General features: G+C 40.1%; 1 protein-coding gene across 2 annotated transcripts in view; it reads right to left on the reverse strand.

The window, feature by feature from the left end:
* The window catches only part of MYLK (myosin light chain kinase), a 216,398-nt gene that overhangs the window by 105,984 nt on the left and 87,266 nt on the right, over window positions 1-23,148 (reverse strand). For both annotated transcript variants that reach the window (XM_068139007.1, XM_068139008.1), the window contains 6 exons: window positions 15,888-16,095; window positions 14,270-14,318; window positions 11,237-11,402; window positions 8,293-8,458; window positions 5,500-5,536; window positions 2,680-3,245 (listed from right to left, as the gene is read on the reverse strand). In XM_068139007.1, coding sequence (XP_067995108.1) covers window positions 2,680-3,245; window positions 5,500-5,536; window positions 8,293-8,458; window positions 11,237-11,402; window positions 14,270-14,318; window positions 15,888-16,095 — 1,192 coding nt within the window. The remainder of the gene's footprint in view (window positions 1-2,679; window positions 3,246-5,499; window positions 5,537-8,292; window positions 8,459-11,236; window positions 11,403-14,269; window positions 14,319-15,887; window positions 16,096-23,148) is intronic.

Here is a 23,148-nt window from a genome sequence, read left to right on the forward strand (position 1 = left end):
GTCTATCTTTTAAAATTACAAATATTTTGTAACTTGAAAAAAAACCCAATCTCTTCTATCTGAAAACTGTTCTAAAAGTCAGAGACAAAAATGGATGTAATGAGATATTAGAGAAAGAAATTTCTCCCCATTCCTTCCTGCACTTTTAAACTGGTTTCTCTGAGCACCTAACAGTACTTTCCAATCCATGGTACTTACACTGAGGTGATTTATTTTGAGACTGTTCAGGCTAGCAAAAAGAAAGCTTGAGAGGATCTCATCAGTGTCTCACAAATATCTAATGAGAGGGTGTAAAGAAGACAGAGCAAAGCCCTCTTCAGCCATGTCCAATAAGCACAAACTGAGAGACAGGAAGTTCTGTCTGAACATAAACACACTTTTAACATGAGAGTTACTAAACTCTAGCACAGGTTGTCCAGAGACATTGTGGAGTCTCTTTCCCTGCAGATAGTCAAAAGCCACCTTGACATAGTCCTGGACAGCCTGCTTTAGGTGACACTGCATGAGCAAGGGTGTTGAACCTGATGACCTCCAGAGGTCCCTTCCAACCTCAACCATTCTGTGATTCTGGGTATTTTTTTCTTTTTTTCAGAGTAAGGTCCACATGTATGCAAAGCAGGCAGCTTACTAGTAATGTAAACTTTCAGGGAGCTAAAGCAAACCACCTGTGGCTTCACTGCCTGCTTTGCCAGTGTTGGAACTCTAGAAAATCAGAATTGTGTCCTGGTCATGCTGAGAGAGGTCTGGGCTTCAGGAAGCAGTTGTTGAGAAAGAGGAGAGGTTAGGAAAGAATGACAGAAAAAGTCACCCACTCCAGCCTTCACTTGTTTTCAGCAAACAAAGCCCTCTGGGGCTTCTACCTTGCTGATGTTGCTTCCCAGCTTTACTCTTCCTTATAGCAACAGTGCTCAGCCCTGGAGGAAGTTACAAATACTAAAAGATATCCACCAGAAAGACATGCAATAGACTGCAGGAAACCCTCTGAGCAGAGAAAATACAAGGACAGGGGAGTGACTTACAAAGACAAGGAACTCTTATCTAGAAGCAGAACCCCTCCTGATACAAGTGACTAGAAATACAAACCCAAGGAATTCCTTCTCTTTGAAAATAAAAAAAAAAAAGCAGCCCCTAAATCAGGCTCCAAATTTTACAAATCCACCAAAAAATTTGGAAAGGTCCAGGTCACTGTTACACCCACAAATGAGGCAAAGAAAGAACACATTGGAATCCACATACAATGGATGAAGAACAGAGGTGTGAGAACCTCCAACAGCTGGGGGAAAAAAAAACCAGAGAGAGAGAAAAAAACCCCAACAACTGAAAAAAACCAAACCCCCAAACACAAAAAAAAATCCCCAAACCCCCTCACAAAAACAAACAAACAAACAAACAAGCCCTGAAATATCAAAGAACCAGCATGCTTTGTAGTAACTGTACAGACCTCAAAGTCTGCTGAGCTGATAATCTGGCAGGCAGAAGCCTCATTAAGAGTCCAACAGCATTTCCATTGTTGACTGCAACCAGGAAGCAGAGGTGTCTGTGAAAGTAACCTTGGCTGTCCTTTGTGGAGAGGATTCTCAGGAAAGTTTCTTGGATTATTTATTTAAGTACCCTAGGGAACTTCTCTAACAGTCACCTTGCCTTTGCATCACAAGAGTTCATGCTTTGGGTCCAAAGCCAAATGAAAAGATGCTCACTGGCTTCAGCAAGAACAGAATAATCTGCTTGGTGTCTGTACACCTGGGACTCCATTTCCCTACCAAATGGGATCAGGAATTAGTTAAACCTTGCAAAGTTTTTGAGATGCTCTGATGGTAAGCAATCCATATTCTCAGTACTAATATATCTGCAAAATAAACTATTCTAAAGGCGCCAGGATCTTTGGAATACGTTCCCCTCTCTTTACTCTCTGGGACTGTGATATAAATTGGATTCTTTACTCATGTGGCAAGAACTATGAAGAAAGCAAATGTTACCATGGTTTCATTGTGATTTTTTTTTCTTCCAGAGACATAAAAATCAAGTTCTCTCCCACTTGTGGAAACACTTTAAAGTGTAAATGTTATTTAAAAAAAAAAAAAAAAAAGGCCAGAAAACCACTGCAATAATATAAAATATAAGTATTCTACTCCCTGGATTCAGCAAAATGCAGCTCTCATTAGTCTGATGAGAGAACAAAACCTGGTCAAATTCTGTGGAGCAAATTCCAAACCTCTCTTTTAATTCTGACTTTAGAATTTCAGCTGTCAGGGGACAGTCAGATCAGCCCTGATTTGACCAAATATGCTGCAGGAGAAATGCAGTGACTGACTGTAGTTTCTTAGCTGATAAATTTTTTAGCTCAAGGGCAATATATCCAAATGCAATCCTGGGAAGTCTACCATCCATTTTCTATCTTGCATCCTTATATAAGAGGCCCTAAAACTACTTCCCAGAAAGATCAGCATTGATTAAACCTTGGTAAATTCCAGATGAGAGAAGGGGTGGACATTACGATATGGAATGAGTTGAAAATTTGAGAAAAAGGGTGTTGTGGAAACAACATGAGATTTTGCATCTATTTCCAAAATGCTTTAGGAAGAGGACAACTTGCAATGAAGGAGGAATTGCTTCCCCATATGCACACACAGAAGAGAAACCTGACTAACCCCGGGGCTCTGGTAAGTTGCATGCCTTTACCTTTGCTTTTGAATTTAATCTCCTGGCCCTCTGATGCTTCCAGGCTTTGTGGACGGCTCTCAAACTGAGGGGGAATTCCCAGAGGCTCCCTTTTCTCCTCGGTTACAGTCCTTAGGGCTCCAGATCTGTTTTCTGCTTCTCTACTCCTTGGAGTGATTTGCCCTGTCAGAGATGAGTTTGTCTGACCTGACATCAGGGGATGCACAGCCCTTTTCCTGTCTTCATTCTGTCTGATGAAAGTGGCCTGGGGCTCTGCCTTTGGTTCTGGTTGTGGTTTGACAGCTTGTAGTGTGATGGTGCTTGACGTTTTCTGCAAGACCTGAGATCCCTTTTTCCCTTCTTTAGGTTCTTGAGGAGACACTACATTGGCTTCTTGGTGCTGTTCCTGCTTACTCTCTTTGGCGATGTAAAAGGTCTCTTTCTTTGCTGACACCCTGTCTTTGGCTTCAACCATGAGTTCAGTGCTGCTGGATTTCAGTTCTTTATCAATCCCATTGCTAGTTGCCTGCTTGAATTCTGAATTTTCGACGCCTTTTACAACAAGTGTTGTTGGTTTTGATGGCATGCTGAAGGAAAACAATAAGTTTACAGATATACAACACTGCATAAAGACTAATTATTATCAGCTATTATGTAAACGTGTAAGCCCTTAGCAAGAAGGTGAACTAATTTACCTTTAGTTTGCTTCACACATTAAGAACATGGATAAAAGAGGTGAAGTGAAAAGCTTCATAAAATGTGATCAGTGCTCAGACAGTGACTAAGCTGAGGAGTTTCTGGATATTAACCCACTGCTTGGGCTCTAACGTGTAAGTCAGACACTAACCTTGCAGACAATGCTTTGGATAGCAATTGTGTGAGACCATGGAATGACCACAATGTAACACTACTTCATGCTTTAGTAAATTGAAGCCACATACAATCATATCTCAAAACATGGCATAAAATAGCTCCCTAAAGGGAAATGAAAATGTAAATTGTGCAGTGAATGTGTTCTTTCTTATTTTGGTGTCTTGTAATATAAGTGGTTTCAGAAGACATCAGGAAACTTCAGACTAAAAGTCTAAAGGAGGGAGAGGAGGTGTTGTGAAAAAATTAAAAATCAATTGACAGGATGTATCAGTATCAGCTATGGTTTGATTAGTAAGAATTTCACAGGACCAGAATGGGTCTGCTGCTCAGTACTTTGGGGGCACAAGAGTGGCTGATTAATGGGGGACTTGAATCTAAATTTCCCTCATTGAGGCTGTCTGCCCTGATCACTAAGATGGAATTGTTTAGCCTGGAGAAGAGGAGGCTCAGGGGAGACCTCATTGCTCTCTACAACTACCTGAAGGGAGGTTGTAGCCAGGTGGGAGTTGGTCTCTTCTCTCAAGCAACCAGCACCAGAACAAGAAGACAGAGTCTCAAGCTGCACCAGGGGAAGTTTAGGCTTGAGGTGAGGAGAAAGTTCTTCACTGAGAGAGTCGTTCCCCATTGGAATGTGCTTCCCAGGGAGGTGGTGAAGTCACCATCCCTGGAGGTGTTCAAGAGGGGATTGGACGTGGCACTTGGTGCCATAGTCTAGTCAGGAGGTTTGTGGTGACAGGTTGGACTTGATGATCTTTGAGGTCTCTTCCAACCTTGGTGATACTATGATACTGTGGTATTACCTCCAGAGCACTGTTTCTGTCTCATGCTTCCAAAGTATCATTCCAAGACAGAATTGGAATGTATATGAAATACAGGAAGCAATTTCTAGCCCAGCTCCATTTTGCCATACTTACTGCCAGTGACTTATTCTCTCTGAGAGATTCAGGATATTTATTGTAGTACATTCTTCAGTTAGAGAAATAATACCTATGAGATTTGCAGTTACAACTATATGGTTTTGACATTTTACCAAAATATTTGGGTTTTTTTTGGTGAGTACATGATGCAAGAGGCAAAACTATTCTGGAGAACCCAGTACATGGGGAGTTATGGCTGTAGAGCTTCACAGTTTCATTTACACGAAACTTATTTTAAAGTATGTTCCTAAAATTCACACAGATCTGGAAGACAGGATAGCACAGCATTTTCAGATTCCATTTTGAAGTGGATGTGAATTTAGGACAATGCACACATGCAATTTTTAAATCCCAGCCAGAGAACAGATTAAACACCATGAAAACTGTGAAGCACCTGGCCTTCATGAGTCTCGCACAGTCAGCTTAGAGTATTTAATTCCTGCATTTTCTGTTAATGAAGAAAAACTGTTTGAAAATGTATTTTAAAAAAAATTATAGTAATTTAACTTTTCAAATCTTGATAAAGCCCTAAAATATGATTGTTTGGTTTTATTTGACCCATTCTTTTGCATGCATTTGCAGACAACAGCAAAGACCATGACCATACCACCTTTTGCTTCTGGCAGCAAAGAACAACCAGTTCAGTGCTGACAGGATGTATGCAGGTCTTTGCCTCAAAAAAAAGATGCTTTACCCATTGGTACAGAGTATAATTTCTCCACACAGAGTTTCTGTTCAGATTACATAACTAATTTGCTACATGGGAACAATGTACATAAAGCCATCTGAGTTTTCTTTTCCTGAACAGACAAGAAACTCTGTACTTTGTAGTGTTGCCACCAATTCCACCAACTATCTTGTAAGAAGTCTACCAGGGACAGCTGAATTTGGCAGTAAGAGAGACTCTCATTCCAAGTAGACATTTTCTAACTTCCAAACACAGACTGACCTAAAAGGATTTATCACTTTGTGAGGAAGGCTCATGCAGTAAATGTCAAAATTAGTGCACTGCAATTAAATATTCTGATAAAGTATTCCAATGAAAACATACCAAGGGGGCTGAGCGCATGTGTCAGTCTTATCTGGACCTGAAATTAAAACAAAAAGAGAAAATCTGGGTAAGTTATACATACAGTACTGCGCACAATTCCATAAAAGTGAGATTTTAAGCAAAGAAATGTCACTCTTCAGATTTTCCACTGAAGTCAATATTGACTGTCACCACACCTGAAATATGATATGGACAACAGCAAGCTGCTCAGCTGAAACACAGAGATCTTGGTACATTTTGAGACCAGCTGGGTCAGCTATGTTTTCAAGTCCTTGAGATATAAAGATTCTGTGAGCCTCTAAGGCTCTGTGTGGGAGGAGAGAAGTAAGGAAGAAATTCTACCCAGGAAGCAGCTCATCAGATCTTATGGGCACTTCACAGAACTTGTAGCCAAACCATCAGTATTATACCTGAGTGTGTCCACAGTGAAGCTGCAACTGTCCTCTGGCTAAAACTCAACAACTAAATTAACAACTCTCAAAACCTGAGCCCACAAGTAAACTTCTCCCAACTTATTTGCTGTGTAGCAAGTATCATCATGTTTAACATGATTAACACAAAAGGCAGTGTATCACTCCTCTTTACTTTTCACCACCAGGAAATCTGGGAACACAGTTGAGCTGTATTGATTTGCCTCATCAGCTGCATTGACATAACTGAGCACATATCTGGCCATGGCCAGTATCAGAGTTCAGATGTACACAGTCCTCCATGTATTATCCCAAATCTTGACAGTATTTGTTTCTCTTGGGGACAGCATGAGATAATAAATAGTTGGGAGGAGACAAATACCATCAAGTATCAACCACATCTCTCCATTTCTCCCTAGTTAACACTACAGGATGCAGATTGTTTTCTCCTGGTCAGATCAAAGTTGCATCTATGCTGTTGTCAGCTATGAGACTAGAAAGTACAGCAGAAAGACATAAAATAATGATTTTGCAAGATAATGGATTTTGCAAGTCATCAACAAATACTCCATAAAAATGCTTTCAGAGTCCTTGCCTCAGGGAAATGACGAAAAGCATGTGATGGATGATATCCTGATTCCCACTGTGTTTTGCAAGCAAAAATCCACTCTAAATGCTTGGACTTGCCACACCACTCAGAATGACCAAAAGAATCTATTTGTACACACATCCAAGATGCAATGAGAGAGGGAAATAGCTCATTCACTTCACTCCAATAAACCTGTCAATAAACAGCAACGGAGATTGTTCCCTTAAAAAATAAGGCTGAAAAGAGATTGGATAAATGTAGAAGAGGATGTTGAAAAACTACTGGGTGCAGACTAAAAAACACCATGCAAGCCTGTCAGTTAAAAAAACATCCTAACCTTCCACTTTCCAGTAGGGGCAGTTGTGTGGGGGGGAAATGTAGATCTTGGAACAAGATTATCTGCATATGAGACTACATGGATTTAAAAGAATCTATAGTCATTCTGAGCCATTTGACTGTCCACTAGAGTGTTGCTGCAACTCTGATGACCTGATTTAATTGATAATGAAAGAATTAGGTATTATATATTGTGGTTAGGTAAGTGGAATCATCCGATTAGTCAAGTACATTGCAAGAGAGTGCCCTTTTTACTGACCTGTAGTAATCCAGGGAAGAATGCTCACATTATTCAGGGATGTGGTCAGAATCTGAAGCAAACATACACCACAGCTGACTTTGTGACCCCAGTTCTGTATCATCTCTCAAGGCAGATGTACCCCTTACACAACAGAAAGCTCTTCACTTCAGGGAGAGTAAAGATCAAGTCTCATTTTTTAAAAGAAGGGCTTATGGAACAAAATGGCCCTTTCTGCAAAGCATCAGTTGAATAGACAACCTGTAGAAGCTCATGCTACAATAGTTTCATCAGATTGGAATTTACAGATTAAAAGGTACAGCTTTGAGTGGCAAAGGTAAGTTGTAGTTCTGAGGATCTTACATATAAATCCTCCTGTTATTTATATTCTTGCAGAGTGCCAGAATTGATGCAAACCTAAACATCTTGCATCAAAAAATTCTCTGCTGGGTGCACATCTAGCCCTCTGATCTTGCAGCTGAAGCCAGCAGCTGTTAATTTAATTATTTAATTTGGTCCAGTGACTGTTTACCCACTGACTGATGAAATCCCTCTTTAGTGCGGTTGCTGAAGGCTGTACAATTTTGAGGCTGATGCAAAGGGCACCCTAGGAAGCATCAGCCTGAACTGAATAGCAAAAGGAACTGTATATGGTAATGCATATATGGAATAGAACCTCCTAAAGTATTTATACATATTTGTAAAATACATTTATTTTCTTTACCAGCAGTGAAATAGGCAGGGTTGGGAGCTGGGAACTCTGATTTTTAATCTCATTAAGCTGGTTTCTCTCTCTTACAGTTTAGAGTTACACTCCTTTATTTACTTTCCTGCTTCTACAAATACAGATATTATTTTGTTTCCTGAAAGGGGGCTGGTATCAATATGCATCTGGTGCCAGTGCTCAACAAATACAAAACTAATTAGTGATTATGATGGCAAGGGTAAGTTTTCGTCTTGCTGAAATGAAAACTCTATGTTCAACACACATGGAGGTCAAAACCACAGTAAAAGGGAAAAGTTAGTCTTAAAAGAAAGCTGTTACAAAGTATTTAGATGGTGTTTTTCCTCCTGAACCAACACATTGTCTTCAGCCCTACTGGAGAGTCCAAGCTATCACAATCTTTAATGAAGATGGAAGAAGATAATGGGGAAGAGTGAATGCTTATCCTAAGAAACAGTCTGTGTTTCACTTGTGCTGTTTTCTGTGAACTCTGTACCTTGAACGGTGAGCTCTGCAGACACAGATGCTTTCCCAGCACTGTTTACCACGGTGCACGTGTACATTCCTGAATCAGCAAGCTGAGCATTCTGGATTTCCAAGAACTGGATGCCTGTTTTCTCAAACATGTTGACACGCTCATTTTGTTGCAATTGAGTATCACCCTGCAAATATCACAAGACACCATGAGACAGCTAGCTATTAGTAAGAGAAAGGGAACAATAATTTTTTTTGGTAAAGCATCAGGTCAAAATGCCTTTTTCCTATCTTTTAGCCAAATTCCTTCCATGAATAATACTCAGATGGTATAAACAAAGAGCTGTGTCCAAATGTTCTATAATTCATATCTGCAGGAGGTCGTTTTCCCCTGCATTTTGCCACCCACTCATCTCAGCTTGGTTTTGGCTTTTGATTGTTTACTCCATACATATTCCTAGAAAAGATTCTTTTAATTGTATGTGGGCTAAAAGCAGTGTTCTGCTCATGTATATTCCAGGAAATCAAACATCAAACTTTTAAGCAGAAAACTTCCAAGCTGGGGAGTTGTTCTCTATCCTTCAATAGCTCTTTTATGCTGCATCACTTCAGGAACTGGAAAAAAACATGCATGTGAGGACTTCATCAGTGGCCAGGTGGGGGTGGCAGAAGGCATTAGGGATACATTAGAGAACCAGATGTGGTCCAGCAGCCATGTAAATTAACTTCCAGGATGTTGAGGCAAATGTGAAATACCTTGCACTCAGCAAGGTGCTGCAGTGCCATCTGACATGACCAGAAGCATTCTGGACCTGAGCTTGTTTGCAGCCAGCCAAAGCACATGCATGATTACCTGTTAATCCATGCCTTATGAACAGGGATGCAAAAACCTGCCAATAAAACTCCGATAAAGAGCAGCAATACGTTTGTACTTCACAGAGCATATAAATTATTGAAAGACAGCTTTATGCTGTTCAAAATAGGTGATAAAGTAATATTATGAAAGCCTAAAAAAATAGTTTAACCAAAAGAGATGAACTGAGGGTAAATTCAGTGTGGACTAGGTGTCTGCAGACCAGAAATGGTAGGGCTACTGAACCTCTGAACAAGACACCCATGGTATTTTACAGAGTAATATCTGCAGATCTGCTAGTGTTGACATTATTTTTTAAAAGATATAAACATGAACAGAACTTAGGGAGCTGCTAATAACAAGACACTTTGCATACTTCATTCAGCTGAAGCATTTTGCATACTTTGTTCATTTGATCAGACAATGAATGTCAGATTATAGAATAACACATTATAGAAGCTGACAATCAACAGCAAAACATAAAATATAACCTCTAACAAACTGTGAAAGCCTGCATGAAGCAGCACCAAATTATAGATCCAAGTTGCTGGATTGCTAGTCCCTATTTGCTGTTTACCACACATGCCTAAACAAAAAGAACTGAATGACAAATCCTGGTTTGCACTGAGTTTCATGGCTGGAAAACATGAGCAAGACTGGTGGGTCTGGAAGCAGGGTGTTATGGAGCAAGCTGCATTGCAGACTGCCTGGAGAGCCGGCAGGCCCAAATGATCTGACAGCAGCTGGAGGGAGAAGCAGACTCTAGATTGAGCTGCCAGCATAAGGAGGTGTCTTAGTTCTTTCACAGCAAGAGGATGCTTGTTTTCTGAGATGTAGCCTGGCACTCTTGTGTTACAGACAAGGATAAATCTGGAATAATGCAAACAATGACTTCGAAGCATTTCCCTGCACTATGAGCAATATTCTAGGGTTTTATTGTGGTTTCTTCCCCTCATCCTGTGAAAACCTGGAGTCATCAGAAAGAAAAAAAAAAGGCTCAGAGAAAAGTGTCTTTTTACTGTACATAAGGCAAGTGTCTGTTGAAGACTGAAGCGGAGCTGGATGCCAACAGAGCAATCATCTATTTGCTGTAATTGTAGTTCTCTAAAATAGTAGAATTTTCAGCAAAAATGGCTGGATCATTATATTATTTAATTGTCACTCACAAGCTGTCTCTTTACTGAACAATAAAAAGTGGCTGGAGATCTTGTGTATGCCCAAAGGGGGCACAAGGACTTAAGTATTCCATTTCTCTTTTTTTATAGTCTAAAGAGTTTTATATATTGTTCATTTATAATCTCTTCTGCAAATGGCACTTTCACAATTCTCAGTTTCAATGCAGGTCTGAAGCTGATAGCTCAGGTCTTCATTATTTTATGTCAGACACTTTTCTGCTACCACTGTTTTAGCAGAAGTCAGACTGAAACTGCCCAATTGTTGTTCATCTGCCTTGGATATATATATATATGTATATACATTTAATTAACAAAAATTGATCATGCACACCAAAATCCAGTCATATTTGTGAATTACTAAACAGTTAATTTTACCTTAAATTCAATTTCATTTCTTTGCAGACATGCTCTTTGTTCTAATGCACAGGTGAACCCCAATGTGAGTGATACTGAAAAGGCATTCTATGACTGAGACACTGACAAGAAACTTGCAAAATACAGCTGTAATTTTCACAGGTGTCAGAGACTCTTCTGTAAACACAAAAAGCACTAAATCCTTGCAGACCTTCTCTGTAAGGCAGAGATTATGATAATATTCACATTTCCCATCCTTTGTTTCTCTTGTCTTGTTAGTAAGGTCTTGGGGCAAGTATATTCCATACTCACTGTTTTTGTAATGGAACCTGGATCTTGTTTGGTGCTTTCAGATTGGTTTTTTTTTGCTACAAATATCTTCAACAGTGAGAAGGATAAAGGAGAATTTTATACTGTGAAGGAATGCTAATAACTTTTGTGAGCCTCTTCAGCATAAAAATGAGGAAGAATATGTCTCTTCTTGTATACAAATTCTCACCATGATAATTGGAAGTGTGTTTGATCCTTTCAAGAGACAAAATTTCTAAAGAGAAAGAAAACATTGGGTTTTGGGGACATCATACCTTAAACCAAGTTACTTGAGGCTGAGGTCGTCCTGTTATTTTACATGAGAATCTGCCTGTCTGACCTTCACGCACAACAACTCTATTGGGTTTTGTGGCAAACTTGGGTGGACTCTCTCCCCAAATGCTTGGCCTATGATCCACAGATGGAACAGTAAGTCTTCCCCTGGAAAGGCAATTGACATCCTGGTTTTACAGATGAAATGGAAGTTGTAATTAGAGCACAATTCAGGAACCACTTTAGACCAGTGGTCCACTAACAAGGGCATATAATTGGTGGTAACCAAGATTGCAATTACACTGTATTTTTTTTGGCCAGTGGAAGAAATGAGAATGCTGGTGATGACTGCTCTTGACTCCTCATGCAGCTGGATAGTATGATCCTGCACACCTTTAGCTGCTCTTAAGCAGAGCTGGGCAAACCAAATGTTAGGAAGCACTGCATGATGTTTAGTTTTCCCCATTTTCTGTCTCTTAATTGCCCACTAATAAATTATTTGTGCATAGTTATTCACTGCTCACAGTTCTTTATCATGTAAGTTGTTTTGACAGCAATGACAGATTAATTTATGATTTATGAATCAGCAACTTGTTTGTGCAACATTTCTGACCTGTCTTGGAAGAGACAGAGCTGAAGCTTGAGGAAGGCTTCTGTTTGGAATATCATTCAGTACAACATTTAGAAGGCAAACTTGAAAAGGGCACAAAATCAATGTACATCCAACCCACATCGATGTCTGTTAAGTGTAAATGCCCAGCTCTGCCTAAGTACATAGATGGCACATGGATGGCACCGCTGGGAAGCAACATGTGTAATGAAATTAGAGTGACATCAGTGACTGCAGTCCAAACCCCTCGGTTACACAGACATAAAACATCCAACGTTAAGCAGTATTACAGCAATAAAGAAACGGTGCCACTTCAGTTATATTAATGTCAAAGGGAACACTCACAATCTTTGCTCTGAAGCCCTCATAGGTACAACAACAATACACACTAGCAAATGGCAGATGGTGATTTTTTTGTTGTTGTTAACCTTTAATTTCAAGCACACTGCATCATTTTCAAGACTTTCTTTTCCAGATGGCCTTTTACCACATGCAAGTAAGATGTGTCAATACCTCACCATTTCTACCAGGTGTCAGATACTAACAGACTGCATCACCTTAGTCCAAGGTACTGCCAAGACATGATGATTGCCGTATAGGCAGCTCGAGGTTTCTAAGTAAGAGATGATACCATATTGAAAGGATTTACATGGACAAGAGGACCAGTAAAACTCTTGAGATAGAAGATCCACAGTAATACACTAAAATGAAAAACATTTCATCATATAATTAAATATCTGATAGCTTTTAATGCCATTTTCTTCATGGTACTACCAAAAAAGAGCATAAATGTGTATTAAAGAAATCTTTTAGTGACTATTTTTACGTGGTATTTCTATACTTACATATCCATACACATATACTAATGCATTAAACGAAAATCAACTACTATCTAACCTGCAGCTTTATGGCTATTTGCAAACTGAAATCTGTGCTTTTTCTTTTCCCTCCTTCCACTGTAAGGCATAAACTTTCCATACCATAAAATAATTGATACTGCATAGGAGTAATACACACGAGAATGAAGAATGATGACAATTACACCCCACAGTGCAGTGGATTAGGATAGTACTTTGGAAGGTCTGAATGTATAGCAAAACCTAACACCAGCTTTGCTGGTCCCTTCTTGCTTTGATTATTTACCATGTGTGTATTTCTGTAGCATGTTTGTGATACAGACACTGTTGTGTGGAAGCCTTCCTGATTTTCATTTTCACTGATTTCACTGTTGCAATCTCAGGTAATTTTAAAATTCAAACATACATTAAAAACAGTTTTATCAATGATGAAATAAAAATCTTCAGTTTTAACAATCTGCATTCTGAACACTTACATCACCAGAAACATATTTTTTTGTCTACATCCAGGGTGACTCAGTCCCAAGGATATCAGTAAGAAAAAATTCTGCTTAACTTCAAGCTACTTATAAAGAAATGAATTCAGCTGTTGGAAGAATTAAGCCTGGGGCTTTTAAAATACTGGCATTCACTTGATTGTAAGTGTTTACTGAAGTGCAGAAAGTACATGACAGCAAAAAGACTGTTCTGTGTGCCAGCATACATCACTCCATCAGCCCATTCTTGCCAATAGTTACTCCAAACTGGAACCATTCTGGACTACAGTTTACCCACTGTGTTGCTTAGAAATCCTTAAATTATATGTGACAGTGCTGTTTTCAGTTGCTTTTATTTCTCACTGGTGATTCTTAAAGCAGTATTTACTCTGGCTTTATAAGGAGACTGTCAGGCCTTGGCAGATGTGGGGAAGAACTTCTGAATATCACAGAGCAAAGAGAAGAGGGTGCAATATTGGAGATACCATCACAATGTTCTGTTTTCAGCCAGATTAATTTCTGTCAGTATGAGGGAGCAGTAGCTGCATCAAGCTGCTTATGTCTTTCTGACAGCCTCAACCATTTTATTACCACAGCAGCTCTCACAGTGGCTATTCTGCCTGGGATAAATAGAGATTTAGACTTACAGCCTTTAAGTTCACAAATACTGAAATATTTATTTTCAGATGCTGCTGTGGCTGACACAGCCCTGCCTCTGACTGCCCGGCCATTTTTCCTACCCCCATCTCAAAAGTGTGAGAAATCATGCCAAACAGTTACTCTATTCCAATGTGATGCTATGCAGAACTGAGTCACTAACCACCAGGCTTTGCTTTCATCCATTATCTCTGATTCTTGCACATGTAACGAGCCCTGGGCTGGAATTACTGTGAGAAATAACTGAGAACTGGACAAGAATCCAATCCTTTTCGACATAGCTCTCAAAGTGAATCAGAGCTAAAGACAAGATGCAAGTGGTGCTTCAAATGTGGAGACGCAGTTATTCTTCAGAAAGAAGTCTTTCTACCTGCTTTCCTACCAAAACATATTTAGGTATCCCGTAAACAATATCAAAGCCAGTGGACTTCTTACCCAGGGGTTTTGGCATTGGATGGCAGGCTGTATTTCTTCACACAGTTTCCTGTAATCATATGACAGAAATAGAGGAATTCAGAAGCTCTGACAAGACCACTGGGAATTACAGATGCTAAAAGCTATGTAAAATATGCAATTTTCCAGGTTTCAAAGGTAAAGAGGAATGCAACACCTGGAGTATAAGGTTGCATCACCTGTAGTCCAAAGCTGGCTCTCCAAATTAAAAACAAGTTTTAACAGAGTTTAAGAAAAAGGTTTTTGGCCTCTGAAAGGAGTCTCAGTTTGTTTTTCAGTCCCGTGCTAGCCCAGGCTTCCCTTTCTGCAAAATGAGTCTTTCTGAAGCAGCACAGTTTACCCTGCTGGCTGGTGTGAGCCATAGGGAGACAGGCGCGAAATGGTGTAAGCCCAGCGCCATCTGCTGCACACAGCATTCCTGGGATCTGTGGCAGATTAAAAACGGGTAGGTGACCTGGGTGACAGCACGAAATACTCAGCTCTGATGGCTGTGAAAAAGAATTCGTGCTCGAACTTTACTAAAATCTACATTAGTGTCAGACAGGGTAGCCAAGCAATACAGGAAGGCTAGGCTGAGTTTCAGTCACTCATTTTTTTCCAGTAGCAATCAGCCCCACGTAGCTTCCTGTGCTGAAAACAGAAAAAAATCTGCACTTTGCTATCTTGAGGTTTAGGGAGAGGTTTAGAATAAAGACCAGGCCAGATCATGCAAGTTATCACTCATAATTGTCACAACTTAAAACCAGGAAAAATAAAGATTTTGCACAATTTTTACAACAGAAGGCAGTAGCAATCATGCCAGATTGATGTATATTTCAGTATGTACTCTTGAGGATCTCTGTTAGAGTTTTTAATTCTAAATAAACTCAAATGCTGATTGTTTCAGGACTGCTGTGGGGTTTTGCTTTGCTTCAAGAACTCAACAGAAAGTTGTGACCTGAGGAGATTTGATAGTCAACAGATCTCTGACACAACCAAATTGCAAAGAGAAAAGCAGTACAATTGATTTCCATCCTTCCTTAGCTTTGAACCACTCTTTAAATTTTACATTTGGCAGTTTGAAACTATCTAATATGCAGATGTTCTCTTAAACATTCCTGGGTTTGATCATGGCTGTTTCCTGTGCGACTTTAAGCGTGCAATTACAACCAGACATTCAGCTTAGCAAATGGATGCATGTGTGGAGAACTTCAGAAACCCACTGCTGCAGTGAGCCTACCTGATAGGCTGTGAAGCAACTGAGACTGCCACAGTTTTTACTGCCTGAGAGAAAATGCTGTCTTGCCAGGCCTCTGTTTCTGTCCTGAATGGTGGCTTTCATGAACATTTAAAAGTTTATAGCAAAGTATTTAAAGCTAGGTCTTTTGCTACCTGGGCATCATCACACACATTTGAAACCAAACACATACTTCATCTAGCTACAGTCATGTAGTTCCCTGTAGAATGTCAAAAACTGTGAAATGCAATTAATGAATCTTACTCTTGCACCATTGAGGAGGCATGTGTGTACAGTTGGGATTTAAATCAGACAGTTTAACACAGCTTGTTCATTTAACTGAACTCCATAGTCATCGCAACAACGGTGTAAGTATTCTCTTACCTTCCACTGTTAGCTCCACAGTCACCTGACGAACCCCACCATCATTTGCAGCCTCACAGGTGTATTTACCACCATCACCTTCCTGTACGCCTTTGATTACCAAGCTGAAAATCCCCCGAATGCTGCGGTCCACAACATAATGATCTCCCTCTGGGACAGGATGCCCATTTCTGTACCACGTGATCTGTGGCTCAGGGTAGCCTCTGACCTGGAAAGATGTGGGAGAGAGTGGAGAAAGAAGGCAAACATAACAGATGATGGTATTAGGAAGAAATGTTGGACACTTAGCAATGCAGTGGAAAGTTCATGACACAGGAGCTGTTAAACACATAATCTTTGCAAGCCAAATGGCAGAACATAATGAAATGAAAAAACTCTTGGCTAACTGTTAAAATCACAAGACTGGTCAGACAGATAGATACTGTGGGGGTTTTAGGCTATGCCTTTAAAATTTTGTTCTATTTGCTTCCACCTGAGTTAGTCTGGCAAAGTTAGTGTTGGGGGGAAATTTCAACCACAGATACTTACACAGAAAAGTTTCCCACTAAAATGTTTATCTATAGAAACATAGTGATAGTGACAGCAAAGAATCCTGACACCTGAGACTCTTATTTTTCAGAGACTCCAGGGTGCTACTATACCTCTAAATATTCAAGATTGCAATGTACCTAGACCAACAATTTCTCATATGTTTGCCAAATAGAAGGTTTATATTGTAAATCTGTATGGAGCCATCTAGTTTTCAAATGTGCTCCTGACAAAATACAGGCAGATAAATAGCAAATTTTGTCTTGATCTTTAAAAGCAGATGATAAGGACTTGCAATTTGAGAAAGTGTTGTTAAGGGTAATTCACATGCTGTGGTGGTGCAAGGGGGGTTATAAGGACCTAGATGTAGTCACACAAGCACACTGCTCAACCTAAAGAGTTTTGTGCTCTTCTGGTAGTCCAAAGAAGAGTTTTAACAAAATGAACCAGTCCTGTGGCCATAAGATAGCCACCATATTCATATATCTCTGCCTGCTATGGCATTAATGATACCTTCAGATATGCAGGCAGATTCTCAGTTGGTATAACTGAGAATAGAGTTATTGATTTTAATTGAGTTGCTGGAACCTTATGAGGATCACAGAACCACAGAACCACAGAATCACAGAATCACCAAGGTTGGAAGATCAAAGATCAAGTCCAGTTTGTGTCTTTCATAAGAAAAAGGGAAAAGCCCAGTTTCCACCAAAGAATTAACTCTGCAGACCAATGTTCTGCTTTATGAGAGATGCCATCCACTTTGAAACTTTCTTCAGTATGTGTTAACTGTTAGCACACTTCCCCAGTCATCGTAACAAGTCCTGATTATGGTATTTCTCCCTTCCTTCCCATCCACCCATTCTGACTCTTTGATCCTTCACCTACATGTCATAAAGTAACTGAGTGGATCAAAATGAGCTCGGATGAATAATAGTTGTGGATGTGTTTTGCTCACTGGGAAAGGAGCAATGTTGCATTTTGAACTGCATTATAAACTCTTGGCAACAGAACAGGAAGTCCCATCAGCCTCCAGGTGGGCAAAATATTGATGATCTGTCTTGACTTGAAGAAGGCTTGGTTGTGGCTTGTGCAAATTCCTCACAGCATTTTCCTCTCTGTTTTCAATCCACAATTCAGCTCTGCTTTCTTCTGACTGCACAGCACTTACTTTTCAAATTACAATCTATAGCCAATCAACCTTACCCATTCTTAGGTTCTTTTCTTTCAAAAAACTTTCATTTTTAATCCAGTCCCACCTCATTCCAGCTGGGTTTCTCATCTGTTGGAGTTTAACCTACAGCTGTCAGAAATTTTTCTGTTTCCTTTTAATTCCTTGGGTATCAGTTCAGACGAATTAATTTTGCCAGTGATGTGGTGACCCCTTCTTCCCGGCACTGCTTACTCCATATATATAGAAAGGACATTAATGTTTGCCAAGGGCATGAATATGCTGGGGAAACTTTCTACTTCTGGTACAACCTTCTCAAGTTCTTCCTGACTCTATATTTACCTAAGCAAGAGCCATGCTCTGTGAAGAATATGTTGTGGGATCCTACACAATGGGGAGTTGACTGCTGCTTAGTAATACCACAGCATCTTTCTAAACCTCTCTGCGTCATGCCTTTTCTTTACTCTGCTCTTTGAAAAACAGCAACTCCCACTCATCCATGCCCCCTAACATGACACCAGAATATTGCTTTAATGCTTACTCAGAGAGGTAGCTCCCAGGAATATCTTTCTCAGTGCTCAGTGCAGGAGCAGGGAGGTCATTCTGCCCCTGTACACTGCACTGGTTAGGCCACACCTTGAGTACTGTGTCCAGTTCTGGGCCCCTCAGTTTAGGAAGGAGGTTGACTTGCTGGAATGAGTCCAGAGAAGGGCAACGAAGTTGGTGAGGGGCTTGGAACACAAGCCCTATGAGGAGAGACTGAGGGAGCTGGGGCTGCTTAGCCTGGAGAGGAGGAGACTCAGGGGTGACCTTATTGCTCTCTACAACTACCTGAAGGGGGGTTGTAAACAGGCAGAGGTTGGTCTCTTCTCCCAGGCAGCCAGCACCAGAACAAGAGGACACAGTCTCAGGCTGCAACAGGGGAAGTTCAGGCTGGAGGTCAGGAGGAAGTTTTACACAGAGAGAGTGATTGCCCATTGGAATGGACTGCCCAGGGAGGTGGTGGAGTCGCCGTCACTGGAGGTGTTCAGGAGGAGACTTGACAGGGTGCTTGGTGCCATGGTTTAGTTGATTAGGTGGTGTTGGATGATAGGTTGGACGCGATGATCTTGAAGGTCTCTTCCAACCTGGTTTATTCTATTCTATTCTATTCTATCTCTTTTTCAGTTATGAAGCATCTGTATAAGACTTCTACAGTAGTGTAACTCTTGTTAATTAATAATGTGCTCAGTGGTACAGAAATTCTTGCACCAAAGAATTGTTTCTTACTTTTGACTTTCTGATGTCCTCCTACTTACATTTTCCTTTCTTAATAAAGCAACAGAATGATTAAATGACTTACCCAAAGCCCAAGAGTATATTAGAATGGAGTTTATATCTCTCAGTTTTGCTTCACTGGATATTGATATTTCCTTGAAGTTGGAATATTTGAGCCAAAATGTCTTTGAAGCTGATATTTCAAGTAATGCAATACAATAAAATGGTAGAGTAGCACATGAACCAGTGTGAAGGAATGACCAACTTTTCAGTGCATTACATCACAACCCCTTTACTAACATTAGTCTAGTCACATATGTTTACAGCTCCTGAGATTCTGGCTTGTGAATACAAGTCATCAATTACACATCACCTTAATACATTTACTATTTTTTACCATTCCTAATGATCCCTTCTGGGGTTTTAGTCTATGTATTGTTCAACCCCGCGTCAAAGCTCCTACGCATAAAATTTCCAGCATTTGTCTCAGGGAAGAGCTGGGGTTGAAGCAATGGGAAACACCTTCCATTTTTCTTTTTATCATATTCCTAAGTCCCTCTTGGACACACAAGGCTTTTTTTACCTAACCCCTCAAGCTCTGGTAGACCATTATATGTGCCCCTCCAGTATCACACGGCTGAGCCTACCTTAAGCAATTTCCCATTTCTTCCGTGTGTGTTTATTTTATGCTTGCTGTGTCTGTACCGTTTTGTTCATCCACACCTCTACACTGAGGAAATGCCACACAGAAAATCATAAACACAGGCGATCAGCTTGCCAGTTCTTTCCAAAAGTTTGAGTCATTCCCTTCCCAAACTCTGTTTTTTTTCTTCCTTTTTTTTCCTTTTTTTTTTTTTTTTTTTCCCTTTTTTAAAAAATGAAATGATGGGAAAGGAGAAGTTTACAGAATTGCTCTGTTGCAAGGATTTATTTCAGGTTTGGGGTTGGAATGTGTTTCAAACTGAGCCAGCCCTCTCTGAAGTACATTGTCTTGCCATAAAAGTGTCAGGGACCCTTAAACGAATCACTGGTTACTAGGTTTTGATCCTAATGGATCAATTCCAGAACTGCAGCAGGTTTTATATTCCCCCCTAACCTTTCCAGAGCTCGCTAAAAACATCTGCCTTGAATAAATCCACAGCAAAGAGAAATTTATCTGCTTACTTAATGCCCAGCAGCAGAAGGCTATAACCTTTATTTACAGCTTGGCCTGTGTGAGTATTGCCAGTCCCAGTGAAGCTGCAGCTTTTCTTTACCTGCTCTGTGACACTAACAAGTAGAAAATTGACAGCAAGCAGCAAATAACCATTGTATCAGCACAAACACGTGTTTTGAGTTTTTGTCTGGACCCATCAACAGCTTAGAGTCTTCCTGGGAAGGTCTTCTAGAGTAAAACAGGCCTTCTGCTCCATGCATCAACACAGCAAGTAGAACCAGCTGAGAGAGAGAACCTGTTGCCAGCTGAAAGAGAACCTGTGAAACTTCCAAAGTTAAGATTCAGTTCTGCATGTAGGTCTAGGGCAATGCTACTGAAAAGGGAAGGTACTAGGTTCCAGAGAAAAGAAATAAGGAGAAAATGTAACAAATCTCTTGAAGCTGTACACTAAAGGATAGTATTACATAGAATTACATAGAATAAACCAGGTTGGAAGAGACCTTCAAGATCATCGTGTCCAACTCATCAACCAATCCAACCCACCTAAACAACTAACCCATGGCACCAAGCACCCCATCAAGTCTCCTCCTGAACACCTCCAATGATGGCGACTCCACCACCTCCCCAGGCAGCCCATTCCAATGGGCAATCACTCTCTCTGTATAGAACTTCTTCCTAACATCCAACCTAAACCTCCCCTGGCACAGCCTAAAACATGCTGCCACAAACAAATCTTCAGTGTCACAAATTTAAAGGCATTCAATGACCCTCAATACCAAATATATTCAGTGAGCCTTTTCCTTGTTCAAAAGTGCAGGAAGACCTTTCTGAAACTCAGCCTGTATCTACGCTTCATAAAAGAGCTCTTTACGTAACAACTTAAATGAAACCCTGTGTGGTTGCCTAATTAAAGGTGTCACAGTTGCAGCAGCAGTTTAGGGCAATGAAATGCACTCTTTTGGCTCGTGCTTTTAACGTCAACCTCATATGCTGCTTTGTAATAACTGTTGCTGACTTCAGTGAGGTTAGCGATACACACAAACCTATCGCACCCGAAAGGAGTTAGCCATAAGGAAGAATAAACCAAAGTGTAGGTAACTGAACGCTGATGGTTTGCTCTCTTTGACAGTAACACCTTAAGGCAACTGGAAGTGATGGCAAACATTATAGAACATATCCTAGCATTACATTCACTATACTGGCTGAGGTGTTCGGTGCTTGATGTTACAGACTAGATAGATGTCCCATGTTGCTGCTCAAGGTCACATTAACATGCAAGCAGTGAGATCAGGAAGAAAACAGCTATCAAAAGGATGTCTTGGTTTGCAACATATATAGGCAGGCAAATCAAAACTTCTGCTAAGCCTGGCAATGATACAATTGTTACAAAGCTGCTGTTAAGTAACTCCACTCACAGAGATTATTTGATGCACTGCAACATGAATTCCACTAAGGCTAAAATTCTTCTCAAGAGACAATCCTTCTCCCATGAAGTCAGAATTTTAAAACATCCAGATTCTGACAGCATACAGTGTTCAGCTGTGCTGCTTTTGTGATGTAAGCTTTGCCTGTAATTGCACAAAATCCAAAATTAAGACCTACGCACATAAAGTATTCAATTACTGAATAAAAGAATCAGTTGCATTTCTGTAATTCAATCCATCTAAAGAAAAATAGCTTTGAATTTATCTTTGAAAGATAGAAATATTCTCTATCCAACTTTCTATACTTCACATGCTACTTAAAATGCAGCTTTCAACCCAGTTTGCATACCTTGCTGCCTTTTGAAAAAGGGTCCAGTGGGTAGCATTTAACATCCTAAAGCAAGCAGGTTTGTTGCTCCCACAGCTAAGTGACACTGCTTTTTGAAACATTTCTCAGTGAGAAGAATCTGGCATCATAACTGCCCATTGGTATTTAAGATTAAAAAATACAGAATATACTTCTCAGACAAAATGAATAGAATTTACTGGGTTTTAAAATGAACATGTTCACATATAAAGGGTTATTCAAAAAAAAGACTTTTCCACTTGTCTTGAGACTTCCAAGGGTATGCAGCTGTTGAGGATCTTGAAACTGATGCTCTTAGCCTGTATCTCATTGATTGCAACACAGAGAAATAACTTATTAAAAATGCTGGTGTTTAATAGTGTATCTAGCATATCTATAGTTAGACTACAGTGTTTGGAAGCATCAAAACAACATGAAAATTTGTATGACTTGGATTAGAAGTCTTACAAAGAATGGCAGTAATGAGAAATGTTTTCTAATGCATAGAGATGCCTGCAAAGCAGAAGAGAATGAACTATTTCTCACATCCATGGTGAACAGGACAAGCAATAGACTGAAGAGAAGTTGGCCAGTAGATTGGTAGATAATATCTGATAGCACTGACTGCCTTTAGAGGAAAAACTGGTATTCTGCTTATTTAGCTGCCTGCCTATCTTAACATTAAGGAATGCCAGGCAGTAAGGTAAGTTTTTAAGACAGGTTTGTAGCCTATCCTCTATTCCATGCCCACCTTCAACCAGAAACCAGTTGTTCACGGGAACTACATCTCAGAACAGGCCACAGAGGTCAGAAGTTGCAAAAGGATAAAAAGAGTATAGCCTCAGTTATAGTCACCAAGTATTTACCATTGAGGTCCCAAGTGTATGCTTTGGGGAGATTATTGGAAGTCACACAGGAGGAGACATCAGGGGAGATGTGGAAAACTACTCAGGCAAACTCTGAGCTTTATTCTGCTGCCTGCAAACTAAAGCCTGACACAAAAAACCCCACAAGGGACTTGGTCTAGCCAATACTCCTTACTAAGAGTATATAAACGGCTTGTAACTTTCACAAAACCTCAAGTATTTACCCATCAGATTGTAAGAAGGCGGCAGCAGAAGAAATGTCTTTAAGTAGCATGATACATTTTGGAAGTGTAATTCTAGTCAAAGAAGTGAAGGCATAGGTTAAAAACAACACATAGCACTTCCACTTGAAAAGCGGTAGAGACTGCATAGTGTACCTCTTCTTCTAATGGCTAGGTATCAGCAAAAATGTAATATTATTGACTTTATTGCAAGTTACTTATTGGATGGGCTCATCTGAAGGTCATAGAGTTGAAAGCTCATATGCCCAAGAGATTCAGTTCAGACAGTAACAGC

This window comes from Melanerpes formicivorus, unplaced genomic scaffold, assembly GCF_026170545.1.
Source record: "Melanerpes formicivorus ecotype bairdi unplaced genomic scaffold, bMelFor1.0.p_v2 SCAF_5, whole genome shotgun sequence".
Classification (NCBI taxonomy): domain Eukaryota; kingdom Metazoa; phylum Chordata; class Aves; order Piciformes; family Picidae; genus Melanerpes; species Melanerpes formicivorus.